We start from the raw sequence: 15,511 nt of genomic DNA on the forward strand, positions 1-15,511 counted from the left end.
ACCTGGGATCTTCTGGGGGGCCAGTGAGGGGCTGGGGGTCACCCACAGTAGTGCCCTCGGGCAGGGGGCCCTGGATTTTCACCTGCAGGGAAGCGCTGAACACACACATGAAGTTCCTGGAAAACTGAGCAAAGTCCCAACAGTGAACACAGGGCAGAGGTGTGGTGCCCCTCATCTGCAGCGTTCAACAGGCAGCGGAGAAAGAAGCTCCCAAACCAAGACAGGGTTAATAAAGAGGCTTTAATTTCACAAAAATCTATCTACACATCATTTAAAAAGGGGTGGGGGGAACCCAAGAGCAAAAACTGTAAAGAAATAGAGAGGAACAGGTCTGCTAAAACACAGAGAAAAGTGCTGCTCCACATCAACAGTGTAAAGAACCAGAAAGTCGGGGTGCAGGCAGGAACAGGCAGTGGCCACCCCGCGGCAGGCAAGGCTGGGGGCTGGCAGCAGAACTACATGGACAGCTCTGCCAGGGGTCCCGCACCCCTTTTTCTCTTTGGCGGGCAATTACAGGGATAATTAGCGCCACTGAAAAGAAAACAAAGCGGATGAGTTAACTCCCAGCCCCTCCCCGAAGCACAGCGACCCCCACGTGCCCCACGATCGTGCCCCACAACCATGCCCCACGCCGGGGTGAAGCGCAGCGAGACGTGGACAGGTCATCAGCGCTGCTCTGGGGGGGAAGGCAGATGCACAGGCGACGGTTGTCTGCGCTGCATGGAAGGTGGAAGCCGATGCCACAGCCACTGGACAGCCCCACTCCTTCTCCTCCTCCTGCTCCGCTCCTCACGGGCTGCTGCCTCAGTCAGGAAACCAGTCCTTGCTTTGCCAAAGCTCTTTGCGCAGCGCCAGGGACCCCAGGGACCCACACACGAGCCCCAGTTTGCTGGCATGAGTGGGTTTGCACCTCTCAGAGTAGGGGAGTAAGTCAAGACCAAATCATCGCGAGCACAGAACGAAGGGGCAGGAGGAATGGCAAGACAGGGAGCTCCTCGTGTTTATATGTGCTGAATCACAGTTGGACTGAACAGAGCTGACTCAGGAGCAGGTAAATGTTTAACTGCAGCTCCGTGGATCTGAGGAAGAGCCCACCCATGTTCAGGCACTGCAGCCAAGCTTCTCCCCCTGTCTATGACCCAAGGCCAGGATCCCACCCTGGAAGGGGATGGTATTACTGAGCTCTGAGCAGTGGGAATGTTCCAGCATCTCTCGAGGATGACACACAGTCTTCGTCCCCACTGCTCTCAGAGAGGAAGCTGGTTTCTGCAAGGAAGGGGCTCCATGGACACTCCTGCCAGGCTGAAGGTGCAACTGAGCCGCCTTACGCCAAACAAAAAAGCTTAAAGTAATTAACAGATGTCTGCAAACTCTTCATGGCTAGAATAATATGCAAGAACTGTTCACAAAACAAGGAACGCTGGTTGCAAGCATCAGCTTCTGCACCGTGATCCAAACACAAACTGGTTCTAAGCAAACATTTAAAGCCTGACTGAGAAGTCAGGCCATGTTTGCTTGTATTATAAATTAACCGGAGTGCAACGCCTTCCAAAACCAACCTCGCCACCCAAACACGCAGAGCTGACTTCTGATGCTACAGGAATACCAGTTATTTACAGCACTAAGTAGGGTGCATCTGGGGAGAACAGGTCTGCCCCCTGGACGGAGCAGTCCCTTCATCGCGTTCGCAGGGGCGATCAGTTCCAAGGGCAACTGCTGTGTCACTGCCTCTTCCCACGGGCCAGGAGCCCACCCGAATCGGCAGGGGCAGTGGGGAAGTAGAATGCTCTGTAATAAATTAACACTTACACCCACTTGGGCCGCATCATACACCATCAACGTTCTGCCAGGTCTGCAGCCAAACGGCTCCTCGCTCGGGAACCAGAAAGATGTCACCCCGACCCGCTCCACCGGCCTCACCCCGACAGGTGGGCTGCAAGGTCAGTCGGTCTTCTCACTACACAGGGGTCCCCAAAACGCTCGGCCTGGAGAGAGCTACCAGCAGTCGTCACCCCGTGTCACCCACAGAGGTGAGAAGAGGCCCCTGAGGTAGCGTCCCCATGCCAGCCCGCCAGGGTGAACTCTAGTGCGGAGGTGCACAGGAGAGAGGTGCCTGCTGTCTCCTACATCGATGGTTTTGCCTGCTTTGCTTCAGCTGATTTATTATTCCTGAGAAACTCTGAATGGTAGTTAAAAAAAAAAAACAACCCAGAAACTATCCTGGCAGCACAAAAGGTGGGGTTCTGTTTTGTGTTTGTCTTTTAAAAAAAAAGTATTTAATCTCAAAATAAAATAATAATTAAAAAAAAAGTCAGGCTGAAAAAATCAGAACTAGAGGGCAAAGCAAGAGGAACTACCCTGCTTAACAGCAGCAGTTTCTCCAAAACGAGTAAATGCCACCCAGAGGGAACATCTGCCCATGCTAAATAAGTGCGAAGGTGCTGAAAAAAAAATGAAGTCACTAGGCCTTCCCCCCCCCCCTGAAACAGGCTATAAAAGGAGCACCACGTTCCTCTACCTCATAAAACACAACGCTCCTTCCTACCCAGGTTCTGTTAATGCTGAACGTGGGGTTTCTGAAAGCTTTCCACCTGGTTTAGTTTCACAGTTTGAGCGCCCCACGCTCCCCAAGAAGGGAGAACAGAGGCATAGCTGCAGTAAAAGCCCTCTTACCCTGGGATACGAGACGTCCAAGGCAAGACTGTGGTTCAGTTGAAGAACAATTCAAGCTCCAAGCAGTACTCTGCAGACCCTGCCCTCTCCCACTGCTCCCTGAGGACCTGTGCAGGAAGAGTAACGCTAGGACGCTCCTTCCCTCCTCAGCCTCCTGCTAGTGCTCTCAGCCTGCTCCAGGTGCTCACCTCCCCGCAGAGATACACTGAAGCAGCCCTAAACAACACAACTCCAGTGCGGAAATACAACAACACCCAAGGAGAGGGCTCTCCCCTCCGAGCAGCACTTACTCAACAGCCTCATGAGGAACACGAGCCGAGGAACAGAACTTGCAAAGCAAAAGGAGCCCCAGGTATCATCTCAGGTCTAAAGGAGGATGGCAGCGAGCGGTGTCGGAGCAGCCACCGCCAGAGCTGGTGCTGTGCCACGTTCCGCAGCACCAGCAGTTTGCTCCCCGGAGCCGCAGGCGAGCAGCGGAGCGCTGACAAACCCACCCACACCAAACGGCATCAGCCTGGGTGGCTCCCAGGCACCCGGCAGCGAGGGGACTGGCAAGTGCCTGTGTGGTGACCTGGGTTTCCAGTGAATATTACTAACACAACACACGCCAGGGTACAGAATCTATTGCTTAAATTGCTCTTGGAGACAAAAAAAAAACCCCAACCAACCCAAAAAACCAACCGAAAAGAAGCTGTGTGATATGTAAATCTCTGCCACTCACGCCTCTCGGTGAATGGGCTTTTAAAGGAGAGTCTCTTTTTGCACTTTGTTTTGTAATTCAGTTTACGAGCAGCTGTAGTCTAGTGGCTTGATGCAACTCTTTAAGGCTCCATGCTGACAAAATTATCTGAGGAACAATGAAAACTTCACCACAGGAGGATCGCTCTGGGATGCCAAGATTTAAACGAGCGGTTCAGAGGCCCAGGACTTGCACAGATGGTTCATCAAACCGAGCGTCCCATGCTTCTACCTTTTTGTCTCTTGTTTTGGCCCTGAGCTGTTTGCTACTCCTGTGTGTCTGGCACAAGTTCAGAATCCTCCCTGCTCCTCAGGAGGAGCAAGGTGTTTTACTCTTCACAGAGACTGACGAACTGATCTTCCAACTTCCATGCTAAGTGGCTGTGCATTTTTTTCTGTTTCTAGCAATTCATCGAAGATATCCCTAGGACAGAGGGAGAGTCAGACAGTGAAACTCCTGTACCACAACACACTGCTACAACAGCCCCAAGGGAACCAGCAACTGATTTGCTACAACAGCCCCAAGGGAACCAGCAACTGGATTTGATCTACAAACTCAAGGGTCACAGATCCTGGCAGAGGAAGGTGCCTTGTCTGGCATCTCTAAGCAAGGCTCCTTGAATCCCATGGCACTTTTTCCCATTTATGACAGTGACTAAGGTCAGTGGCCAGCCTCAGAGACCAGCACCAATAGTAGAAATAAGTCCTGGCTGGTAAAGGGATCAGGAGCAACACAAGAGGCAGGCTGCAGATAAAGCAATGTCCTTTATTAGCACAACCAGAAAAGGCAGAAGAAGGGACAAGCTGAGGCACAAAACCCCTTTTTCAGTTTGGCGTGCCTGAGAAAGGTATCGCTTCTACCTACAAAACTCATCTTGCCCATGTCCTGAGATGACCATGGCAGGAACACAACTGTTAGGAGCAGGGATAAGGGCACTTACAAGTACCATGGCACTTAAGGAAAACACAAGCTCCGTTACAATTCCTGGTGCAACAAATGCGCAGCTGAGGCACTGAATCCCCTTCTTAGAAGATGATTTACCATGTCTCATTAAAAGCTTATGTATTAGTTATGTACTAATGAACTCAAAGCATTTCAATTTTGTTATCCTTACATGTAACTCTGACTACAATTGCTCCTGACAAATACCCAGAGATACTTTCCAAACCAACCCAGAGGACTAGAGGAAGAGAAGCCCATTTCCTCACAAGCAGGTGGTCACCACCACCGAAATACCTACTTGTGCATGTAGAAGAAGATATAACCACTTCGGTCTCTGTCACACTGAACAGTGGCCTCTAGAGTTCTAGACACTTCCAGGTCATTGTAGGTGAACCAGGACTGCTTCTTGATATCATAGACATCGCTGATATAATGACCTTAAAAAGAGAGAACACCCCTTTCTCTTCGTGCCACAGTTCAACCAGTAAGCCAGACAGCTATATGCCCTGTTCCAGCAACCTGCACTAGACTTAAATGGCTAAGGCATACCCTTAAAACCCCAAACCACCCCTAAAACCCCATCAGTGAACTGGTAACAAGCACAAATGATTCCACAGACCTCAGGAGCAGTACTTTGTCCACATGCTGCGGTTGGGTACTGCGGCATCCTGAACCTGCTGCCCCAGCAGCAAGCCAAGACAGGCGACTTGCTTTGCTGCCTGAATTCTTCTCTGCACATAAGCCCGCTATGGCAACTCTGCATTACAGTTGTTTGGGTTTTTGAAGCTAGATAAGAGATGAAGACTAGAGCATGTTATCTTTTACCTGAAGATGATGTGCTTCCGATATGGCTGACGATGCTGATGAGCCGATAGGAGTGGGGAAGCTCTCCTGTCTGAAAACACAGTCCAATTAAAGCTTTTAGGCATTCACTTCTGTCCCGTGTAGTCTCCAGACAAGGTGATTTATACCAAGATAACAGCTTTGGCTACTGTATTCAGAGCTGCAACCCCACCAAGGATTAGAGACAGACACCCCAGTTCAGACCAAAGGAAAAGTCCTTCTGGAAGTGGGAAGAAGCCTCCTGTCCTATCCATTCTTTCAGCAGGGGATGAAAATGCAGAAGGAGCCCCCTGACCTCAGAACAGACGCCGACACAAGCTCTACACCACAAAGTTATCTAAACAATCATTTCCTGAGTGACTTCCACTGATGTCAGAGTTAATTCACCAAATAAACACAGAGAAGGGCACACACACACACCATGCACCCTCTGGCCGTACCGAAGAAACACCCTGGGTAACGGTGCGCAGGTTCAGCAGCCAGCAATGACTGCACAGCCCAGATTCTCTCACCCTGCACTCTGCATGCAGGAAATGTGCTCTGCCTATTCACTGACAATAAAACTAAACAGTGGTGATTGGCTTTTGACCACTGTTTCTTTTAATCCCCTCTGACCAGGAAGTGTTACCGACGTGATTCACTCGCGATACTTTCAAAACTCCTCAGTTCTGCTGGTGCAGCACCTAGAAGCCTGTGGTGCCTCAACTACAATAGCACCCTGGCTGAAGTCCTCTCTTTCCAGAAAACATCTCATGTCAGCACTTTACATGTTTCTAGTATAAAATTACTCTCTTCTCCACCATTATCCACATCTTAAAGAGGCTCAGAGGGTCACTGCAGCTGGTTGGCGTTTCTTTTTGGTTTTTTGTTGTTTTGGGGTTTTTTAATTAAAAAACAACAATAGGACAGATTAAGGACTTAAATTTTCTATCTTCTCACTTTGGAACATAAGAAACTTTTCTAGACTCCACCCCTGCTCTGTAAAACTGCCCCCAACACTAAACTGATGGTAAAGAGCTGTGTTTCACAGGTAGCTTTTGAAATCATAGACCACACCTCAGCATTTCTTTTCAGCTCTTCTGCTTCTGCTTCTGAATACTCCATGTCAAGAACATCCTCATTCCCAGAGTCTTCATCAGAACCAATGCTGTCCAGGAGAGAGCTGTTAAACTCTAGATAGCATGGAAACAACGACACTGCGTGAGAAGCTGTGGCACACACAGGAATTCAAAACAGGTTGAGGTACATCTACCCACATCAACAACTGCAATAAAATGCTCGTGTCTCAAACTTCCTTTCCAAAGGAAGCAGGAGATTTTGAATTTCCAACTAAAAGCTGTCTCTCCCTTCTCCTACTTGTCAGAGCAACAGTTAAGAGGAGCATCTGGGACTGCAGAATTCATTTCAGCATCATCTCTCTCACACTTTTACAAAAGGGCACTATGGCAATGACAGCTGGGCTATAAAAGAGCATTTGAACACCCAGTTCGCCTCAGAGCACTGGTGGTCTGCAGCCAGGACCGACATTAACAGGAGTACAGCCAGACTGGTCAGGGAAGTTTCTGCAGTGAGAAGCCATGAATTACATTTTTAACTATAAGTTGCATTAACAAAGTGAATTTTTCAATTAAAACTGGCATCAAAACCCTACTGCTGGCAACGGGCATCTTTTCATTGTTTTCAATGGTAAGAAGGCCGCTCACCACAGGAACTTCCAGTTTGCTTGGCTGAGCAAAATGCAGGCAGCTTTCTGTAAAGAGCCGGAAGGCACCACTGCTCCCTGTACAGGCTGTTCCAAACTTCCTGGGATTCTGAAGCCACCCGACCAACTTAAGGTTTTGTACAGTACTCAGTAGGGGAAGTAGCTATGCTTTCACCAGCTAAATTAAAGCTATGAGGTCCTGGGTGGGTGAGAAGTTGAGATTAACAGGACACTGCTCAGGATATGTTATTTTTCCCTTGAAGACACCATCACACCAGCTATGGCAGAGATGCTTTGCCAGAGTCTCGCATGCTGCGTGCCCTGTAAAACCATCGGACGCTGGGTTAAGTGTAAGCTTCTTGGGAAGTTTACAGAGGAAACCCTTTAACAGAGTATTTTACTGCTGGTTTCCACACTTACTCAGGCTGTTGTAAACTAGACTGCAGCCAAGAAACACAGCCACTTAGGTAGGTCTCTGCACGAGATACCCGCCTGCCATGGGTATTGCTAAAGGCCACATCACCAGTGGTCCCCAGATGACCAGTGGTCCTTGGGCTGCAGCACCACCAGGAACCCAAGATGAATACTGCCAGCTATATGTCAGGATTATTAGCACCTTGAACTGCTCTTGGTCCATGCCTCACAAATAAACAGTGGCAAGCTGAGAAGCACAAGGCAATGCTCATGTTTAAGTGAAGTGACTGCACATCGAGAAGAGGAAGGATTTTTGGTGCTTGACATTTCCCGGCCACAAATCAAGGAAGGGACCAGGCACTCAGCCTGCCAGAGCTCATCAGGGGACAGGACTCCAGCTCAGGGATGTCTAAGCAGAATTCAACTTACTTCAGAAGCAGACACAGTAATACCTGAGGGCTTTTAAAGGTGTCTGAGCAGCTGCGACTCTCTTAACACAACACTTCATCACCCCTCCCTCTCTGGAGCAGGCATGTTCTCTCTGTTGTGCTTTGCTCTGCCAGAGTATGTGAAATCACTCCCCTGCCAGCCTCAGACAAGAGTTAAACAGTGCCTGAGGCTCACCCCGCTGTCGGGATCCGGAAGAGACAGATCATCTATTTTGGGTTTCTTTTTTCACCCCCAACAGCTATACCTTGCAGCAAGGTCTGTCTCCCTCCCACCCTGTATCAGATAGAGCACTTATTCATTTTTCTGGGCAGGGCTAAGGCATTAATTAATTAATTAGCACCAACACAGCAATGCAAGTAAGAAATGATCCTTATGTTCTGACTAGAGCCATTAGTACAACGGCTTTTGCTGGGAAGGCAAAATTCCAAGGTCCGTTTTGCACTCTTAGTATCAACATTAGATATTAAACATGTATTATAATTTCATATACATTACACCTATATATAAAAAATATGTAAAAAAATAAATCAGGAACATGAAATAAGTTGGTTTTCACATTAAGTTTTTCATCAAGAGCCACAAAAGCTGACCCAAGCAAAGCCAAACACAACACAGCACACACCAGAAGGAGAGTGAAGTCCCCGCTGCCTTACAGACACCCAGGAGCTGCACTCATACAGACAGATCTATTTTCCCTCAAAAGCACATCCTGGAAGAAGTTAAATAACTGTCACCTTGTAGACTTAATTCCGTGGCTCGTTTAAGGTCATCATCCTCTTTTTGTTCTCGTGCCTCCTGATGGGAAGAGAACAAAACTTAGCTCATTGAGACACTTCACTGTTTAAAATTCTTGTGGTGCTCTTTTTTCCATTGAAACTGTGCTGCTCTGGTTTCTACAACAAACCTGACATTGTAAATTAAAGGTTCTGTGTGAAGGAATGTTTGCAACCAGCGAGAGTCCAATGTTCCCGTGAAACAGAACCTGTGACAAACCTTCATTAAGGCTCATCAAAGCTCCTGAAGTTTGGTATGCAGCAGAGCAAGTCTCTAGTAACACCGAATGCTCGTTAATTTGAAAAGCATCCGAATGAATTTGCAGTCCTTTTGCTAAGGAAAGCTGTCACTTCCACACAAAGCTCCTCACACTTCGGCAAAATTTAGACTTCTTCTGCCCAAAGCCAGCTGAGGACAAAGTCATTAAATCCTGGCAGATTTTATTATTTCTAAGCCATTTGAGAGGAGAGTGAGTGGTTCTACCCAACAGGTGTAATTCACAAAGGCAGGATGCAAAAGAGAGACACCACTAAACAACCAGGTATTAAAATATTACCATGAGCAAGTTGCAAAGAAACCTCAAGTCAACAAACCCTTCTAATCTTTGGATAATATCATGCCCCTGTTCCTCCCACCACTCTGGTAAGCTCACAGCTACAGCAAGCCAGTCAATAATATTTAACGAGCCAGCTTCTTAATTCAGGGTTTGAATGCTTTCAGTGCACCTGAACGCAGAAGCCTAACTACATATTTCAAATAGAGGCAACCACAGCTACCACATTTCCATGCCTGCATCATTAGAATAGCAGATTTTCCCTTCAGAACTGCAGCAGAACGACACTCAAAGGGCAGTTTTACATTATTAGCATGAGGCCTTTTATCTCACTGTTTCTAAAGCGTTTGGGAATCTTTGTTGAACTGCTCAGCACTGCTGAATCAAAGCTACATCTGGCGTGGAACACACCAACCAGCACCTCATAATGAGTAATAGGAGAGGAAAAATTCGAGAGCCATGGAAACATCAGATCTCATAAGGAAAGCCATGACAGCTTTGGTATTAATAGAGCGCCGACAAGGGCGCCTATTTACAGAAAGACCTGGCTACGCGCTCGCTCTGCTCTCAGCAGCTTAGCCAAACTTGTGGAAATCAGCTACAGGTCTTGAAATCCAAGTGGCTTACAGATGGTTAGCACAGAACCTGTGGTGCCAATTCTTTGTAAAGCTAATTTAAAGCTCTTGTCTTAAACTAAGTTATTTGGGATCCTGTTTTCAGTTTACTGTGAGGGAAGGATCACATAAACACCCAGTTCTTACAGCCTTCACTAAGCATCCCCTACTACCAGCACCAGAACAAGGCACTGGGACAGACCGACCTAATGTGAGCCAGCCTTTGGTTTAAAACCTGTCTCTCTCACTCAGCCTTGACATGACACACTGCAAGATGCAACTGGCAATGAAATTAAAAGGTGGGCTTGGTTCTCAGTGACAGATAAAAACAAGTTTAGTTCAGTTTATAACTGGTTTTGTATTGTGTTACATGCCAATGTATAAAAACGTGCACAGAAAGCTTTGAGAGATCTGCAGGTCTGATGTGATTTATGGTTTCCAAAGCACAGACAAGATGTGCCCAGATGTATCCAGCACTGTCACTCTGCTGACAAGAGCTAGAAAAACCCAAACCTTTTTCCATCTGGTTCTCTCAAAAAAGCATCAGAATCCCTTTGCAGCTACTGCCCACACACAAGATTTTCCTTTAGCCACCAGCTTTGCAGTGCTGGGGAAGATAACTAAAGGAAGCAAACTTTATTTCTTACTTGCTCTTGAAGACTTTGAGCCAGTGCCTGCTGAAGTTCTTGTTCTTCCCTCTCCCTCTCCATATCATACTGCTGCAGCCAGTCAACCTCACCCTGGGAGCCTTCTGGAGTTTTGTTTTCCTTATTCTCGTCAAAATCTTTAGTTATCTCGGTGAAGTTGGCAGGACCTGAGGAATTAGAAAGTAGAGTTATGCTTTTCTGAGACTTGTGTTTGTTACCAGCTAAATTCCTTTCAGATCACCACAATCCTTGCAGCACAGTGACATCTATTGACACGGGAGAGCTCACCAGCCATAAAAACACCTCACACAAGATTCAAGTGGAAAAAGCTCCAAAGTGCAGTCTTACACTTCAGCAGGTGCAAGAGGAACCTAAACCTGTTGTCATCTTAGTCTTTTGGCATCTTTAAGATGACACACACCACTAGGTTTCTGCAGCCATGAAGCTCATACTTAAATCTCTCTAGAAGGAACCACGGATTACAAAAATTTGCATTGCATATTGTACCTGAGAGTACTATGTACAAAGCCACAACTAAAGCAGAGTCATATGAAGACTGGGGGAAGCACAAACCTCAAGCACTGTCTAAATTTGTCAACTTTTTGCTTCAGGTAAAGGCCTCAAGCTTGTGAATGCTACCTGCAGCTTTAAAAGCGCATGAAGGTTGTAACTGTTCACCTCTGAAGTGAACACTATGGCAGAAGTACGTGACAAAGCTTCTGTGAATATCCATTCACCCACTGCTTACACCTCCTGCAGTTGCAGGACACTTTGATTCTCCCATTTGCTTGTGGCTGAAAGCACCAGGACCTGCTCCAACATCTGTCACGCCGCAACATGTGGAATTCTGTAGTCCTGCCCCACACAGACTTCAACATCTGCTCATTAGTTATTAGCAAGGATTATACAAGGCAGTCTCAGTATCTGTGACCTCTTAAACACAAGACCACCAGAACTATAATCCATCAGTCTAATCCTCTTAAGATGAAAACCAGAACAGAATTTAGTATGTGACCTCTGAAAACTTCCAGTGAAAGGAGCACTCGACTCAGCCGTTATTTCAGCATCACGTAGCAGAACAGGCATCTTTTGTCATATCTACATTAGCTTTTATGAAAGCACCACAAATCATTCCATGTTTGCAAACAAATAAACATTGCTAGTGATTACAAGAAATGGACAAAGTGAAGCCCATCATGTTTAGAATGATCTTGTCTGATACAGGAAAGCATCCTTCCCGATTAAGTTTCCTATAGAGGACAGGATTGTGAACTCAGGGTGCATTACATCCAGCTGCCTTAACTGGACACTCAACACACACACAGAGCTCACCTGAATGCCAAACCATACTGGTGGGTTTGGGGCACACAGAGTCACACAGAAAGCTGAACACAGCACCAAGTGTTTAACTGCACTCTTAATCAGCAAATGGAGAGACTACTAAAAACATCCTTTTTGCTCGAGTGTCACAATAGAGCCTTCAAATAATTACCTTATACTTTCCAAAGAAAACCTGGAGAGATCCATTTCTGTTGCCACACTCTTACACAACCATTGGCAGTATTAGTGTACAAAAAAGGGCCCAAAGAAGGTTAACCAGAGCCATGTTTTCTTACACACCACCTTCCAACATGAAAGCTGTCAAGGGCTGTCCATCGGAACAAGCCTGACTTTCGGTCAGAGTGGGGGATTGGTTGTTAATATTTAACCTTTTGGCTCTTAGAGGAGAAGGATTTTTCCAGGCTAGTGGAATTAAAAACCTGACTGAAAGCATGTAGCACACAGAAAATGATAAACACTGAAATTCCCTTCAGCCATCTGAAGGAAGACAATCAATTTCCCCACGCTGAGATCAAACAGGCTCCTTCTTGTACTTAACTATGTTTCTGGGTCAGAGGCCGTAATTCACATGCTGAGTCTCTTTATGTTCAAGGGTCTGCTCTCACATAAAAAGAGTCTTAGAAAAAATTACAGATATAGAACTAAATTAATTAGTGACAAAATAACCACGTTTAGGAAAGCATTCTAGGTTCTTGCACCCCAGACACCACTCTTGTACATCAGCAACGTGAACACTGCGACCGTGCTGCCCAGGCTGCAACAGTTCAGCAATGAAAATACTTTCTGATTATGGAAGATTAAGTTCCAGACACTGCCAAATCTCAGCAAATGGAATTGTCTGGTACAGAAACCAGTGGAAGCATGTGATAATCTGGAAAGGAAAAAAAATGGGAATTAACTCTGAAGATGACCGTACCTTTACTGGACTGGTGACAGGCATACGAGATCATACATTTTCACACTCCAATGAATTAAACACTTTATACACAGGGAATGGGTAAGAAAGCTCTGAGGAAGCCAGGCAGTTTCAGCAGTGCACTGATGACCTGCTGTTATCAGTAACTTGCTTTAGTTCACTATAGCCCTATTCAGACAGTACTTCACCTTACCTGAGTCTAATGCTGCTTTGGGTTTCTCCATCTCCATAGATTCAAGGTTTTCTGGCAAGTCCTGAATTTCGTCATCTCCAAAACCAGTGTCTGGGCTGCTTGTGGGCTTATCTTCGTCATGGCTCAGAGACAGAGACGCTTCCCTTTTGCTAATCTCCAAGACAGCTGCTAGCACCTCATCCTCACTCATCCCATCAAAACCAGCATTACCCAGCTCGGATTTATCACCCTCCATTTTGCTTCTTTTTGAACCCTAGAGATGAATGGAGTTATGATTAAGTGCTTGAATAAACAGGTATATAACATCAGCTTTACATTTCTGGGGAGATTTTTTTCTTTATTTTATATTTTATTACCCCCAGGGAGTAATAACAGCTCGGCTCTGTTAACATTAAACGGAGAGTTCTATGAGACTCAGTGGAGAGACAACCTTTGTAGCTACATGAATTCTGATGAATAATATTTAAATATAAACTACAACCAGTTTTTACAGGCCCTGTGGATTAACATACACAAGATAATCCTTCCCTCCTTCCTCTCCTTCAACACTGGTGTTCCACCTTTGGGTTCTGATGAATTCTCAAGCCTTTGGCAAGTCAGCGCTGAGGCAGAAAACAGCGAAAGCGCAAGTTTGTTAACAAAGGCTGTTGACAAAGGCAACGTGAGAGGAGCTGAACTTGAACATGGGGATGGAAGAATAGGAACTGAAATCAGGCTGGTATGGAGAGCAATTAAAATTTGGTTTGGTGCTGCAGATTTGCCACATGAAACCTTGTTGGGGGCAGACACTGCAAACCAAAGAAGAAAGCAGTTAACCAGGGAAAGGGGGAATTAGTCTTTCCTCACGACAGCAGAATGACTTCAAGTTGGAAGAAAGGAAAAACACTTTAGCCTTAATCTGAAGTTTTTCCTTTTTTAGTTATTTTCCTAATACTAATGCTCATCACTCATTTGCAACTAATACAGTAATTACTATCCTTTTGATATTAACTGTTAATCAGGAGGATAACCTCCATGTACACATGCTTACACAATTACACCATTTACCATATGCTTAGATTTCCCCACCTCCATATTATGTTAAAAATGGCAAAAAATAGTTTCTATCAGGATGTATTTATCCAGGTCTTACTCCAAAAGCTTTCAGATAGACCTCAGAACTTTGTTAAAATAAACAAAAATACATTTTTACTACCCCCTTTTGCTTAAATGGGGCCAGAAGAGTTTTGTACAGCAAACATTTTGTATTAAGACCGGCTCATCGCACAGGATTAGCAACTGAAATTGCCCAACCAAGTTGCCTGTTCTAGACATCACACCCTCCCAGAATTAGAACTGACAGATTTAAACCTCTCCCCTCCTCAGGTCTATTCCTGCACCAAATAAGGAAAGCAGAATACCTGCTTTCACAGCTTTCCAATTTCTCCCTCTGCACCCACAGGCTGCGAACGTCAGAACTGGTTTAGCTCTTCAGCAAACCCTCGTTCCAGGCACTTTGCCAACAACTATCACTAATTTGGTGGCTGGACTTTAAAGACTTGGCAGCATCTGTGCATCATTTGAATACAACTTTTCTACTAGAAATTATTTGCATACATTTTAAGTAGCTTAGGCTCTGAAACAGGCTGCTTTAAATAAGGTTTTGGCACTTCAAACACCACTTCATCTGCAGAGGCAGAAGTCACAGAAACTGCAGCTCTGCCCACTTTAGCTTGATAACTGCTATTTGCCCCACAACCCAATGTCGTATACAGCTGTTACAGCTGTTCTCCCACACAGTAGGCCAATTTGGCAAGCAGTGACCTGCAGGGGATCTACTGTCCCTATGAAGTGACTGCCAAGCCCCTAATGCAACTCCAACCATAGCTGCAACGAGAAGCCCACCAAGGGGAGCGACGCAGCAGCAAGTAACGCCTAAGGACAAGGACAGGAACCAGCACCAGGTCCTCCCAGGACAACACCCAGCAGGACAGAGGATCTGGTTAATGATAAGAGTTGGTTGGTCAGGCCTGTGGTTGAGGAGCGGCCAATGGACAAGGCCACAAAGAATAAAGTCATGTATGTGGAATCCTCACCACCACTGTCTCCTTCCCACAACAGGCTGGAAAGCCTATAATTAATTTGCTATTCAAATTAATAGACTTTTTTCCCCACAATTTCTGCACTCACAGGGCTTGTGCAATAGAGACTACCTATAATTCTTCATAAACAAACCTCAAGGAAGAATAATTTAGAACAATCTGAATTACTTTTTCTATGAGGGACTTCAAAGACAAGCTAGCTTCCTTCCCCCACCACAAGCCAGCTACAGATGTGCCATGCATGACAGCAGTTGCCCACCCTGTCGCTGAGACCTCCATAAGAGGGTTTTCTTCTTTCTCCCAAAGCAATCCATTCCATCCCTATACATGCTGTGCATTGGGAAGATTTCCTTAATATTTAATCTAAAAATTACTGCCTGCAATTTAGTCTATTACTTTTTGTTCTAGCTGCCACAAACATAGAAAACAGCACAAGCGTTTCCATTCATCCCTTTCTTTTCCTGCAAAGATTTCTCCTTAAACTAAGTTGACATGCCTGCTCTTTCCCCTCAAATTTGTCCTTTCTAGACCTCTGACCACTCATGTTCCTCCCCTACAGCTCCTCTTCACTTAATCTCTAACTCTTTTGGAGTCCAGAGCCCAAAGCTGGATCTAGAACTGCAGCTAAA

The 15,511-nt window shown here is 45.9% G+C and overlaps 1 protein-coding gene across 1 annotated transcript in view; it reads right to left on the reverse strand.

The window, feature by feature from the left end:
- Window positions 1–3,280: 3,280 nt before the first annotated feature.
- USP37 (ubiquitin specific peptidase 37) overlaps window positions 3,281–15,511 on the reverse strand; it is a gene marked incomplete at its 5' end in the record, with an annotated part of 33,421 nt that continues 21,190 nt past the window's right edge. The window contains 7 exons of the mRNA XM_084265411.1: window positions 3,281–3,835; window positions 4,653–4,791; window positions 5,180–5,249; window positions 6,254–6,369; window positions 8,498–8,558; window positions 10,352–10,518; window positions 12,802–13,054. Of these exons, the coding sequence (XP_084121537.1) occupies window positions 3,748–3,835; window positions 4,653–4,791; window positions 5,180–5,249; window positions 6,254–6,369; window positions 8,498–8,558; window positions 10,352–10,518; window positions 12,802–13,054 (894 nt within the window). The 3' untranslated portion in view covers window positions 3,281–3,747. The remainder of the gene's footprint in view (window positions 3,836–4,652; window positions 4,792–5,179; window positions 5,250–6,253; window positions 6,370–8,497; window positions 8,559–10,351; window positions 10,519–12,801; window positions 13,055–15,511) is intronic.

Source organism: Gallinula chloropus, assembly GCF_964237585.1.
Source record: "Gallinula chloropus genome assembly, chromosome: 5".
Lineage (NCBI taxonomy): Eukaryota > Metazoa > Chordata > Aves > Gruiformes > Rallidae > Gallinula > Gallinula chloropus.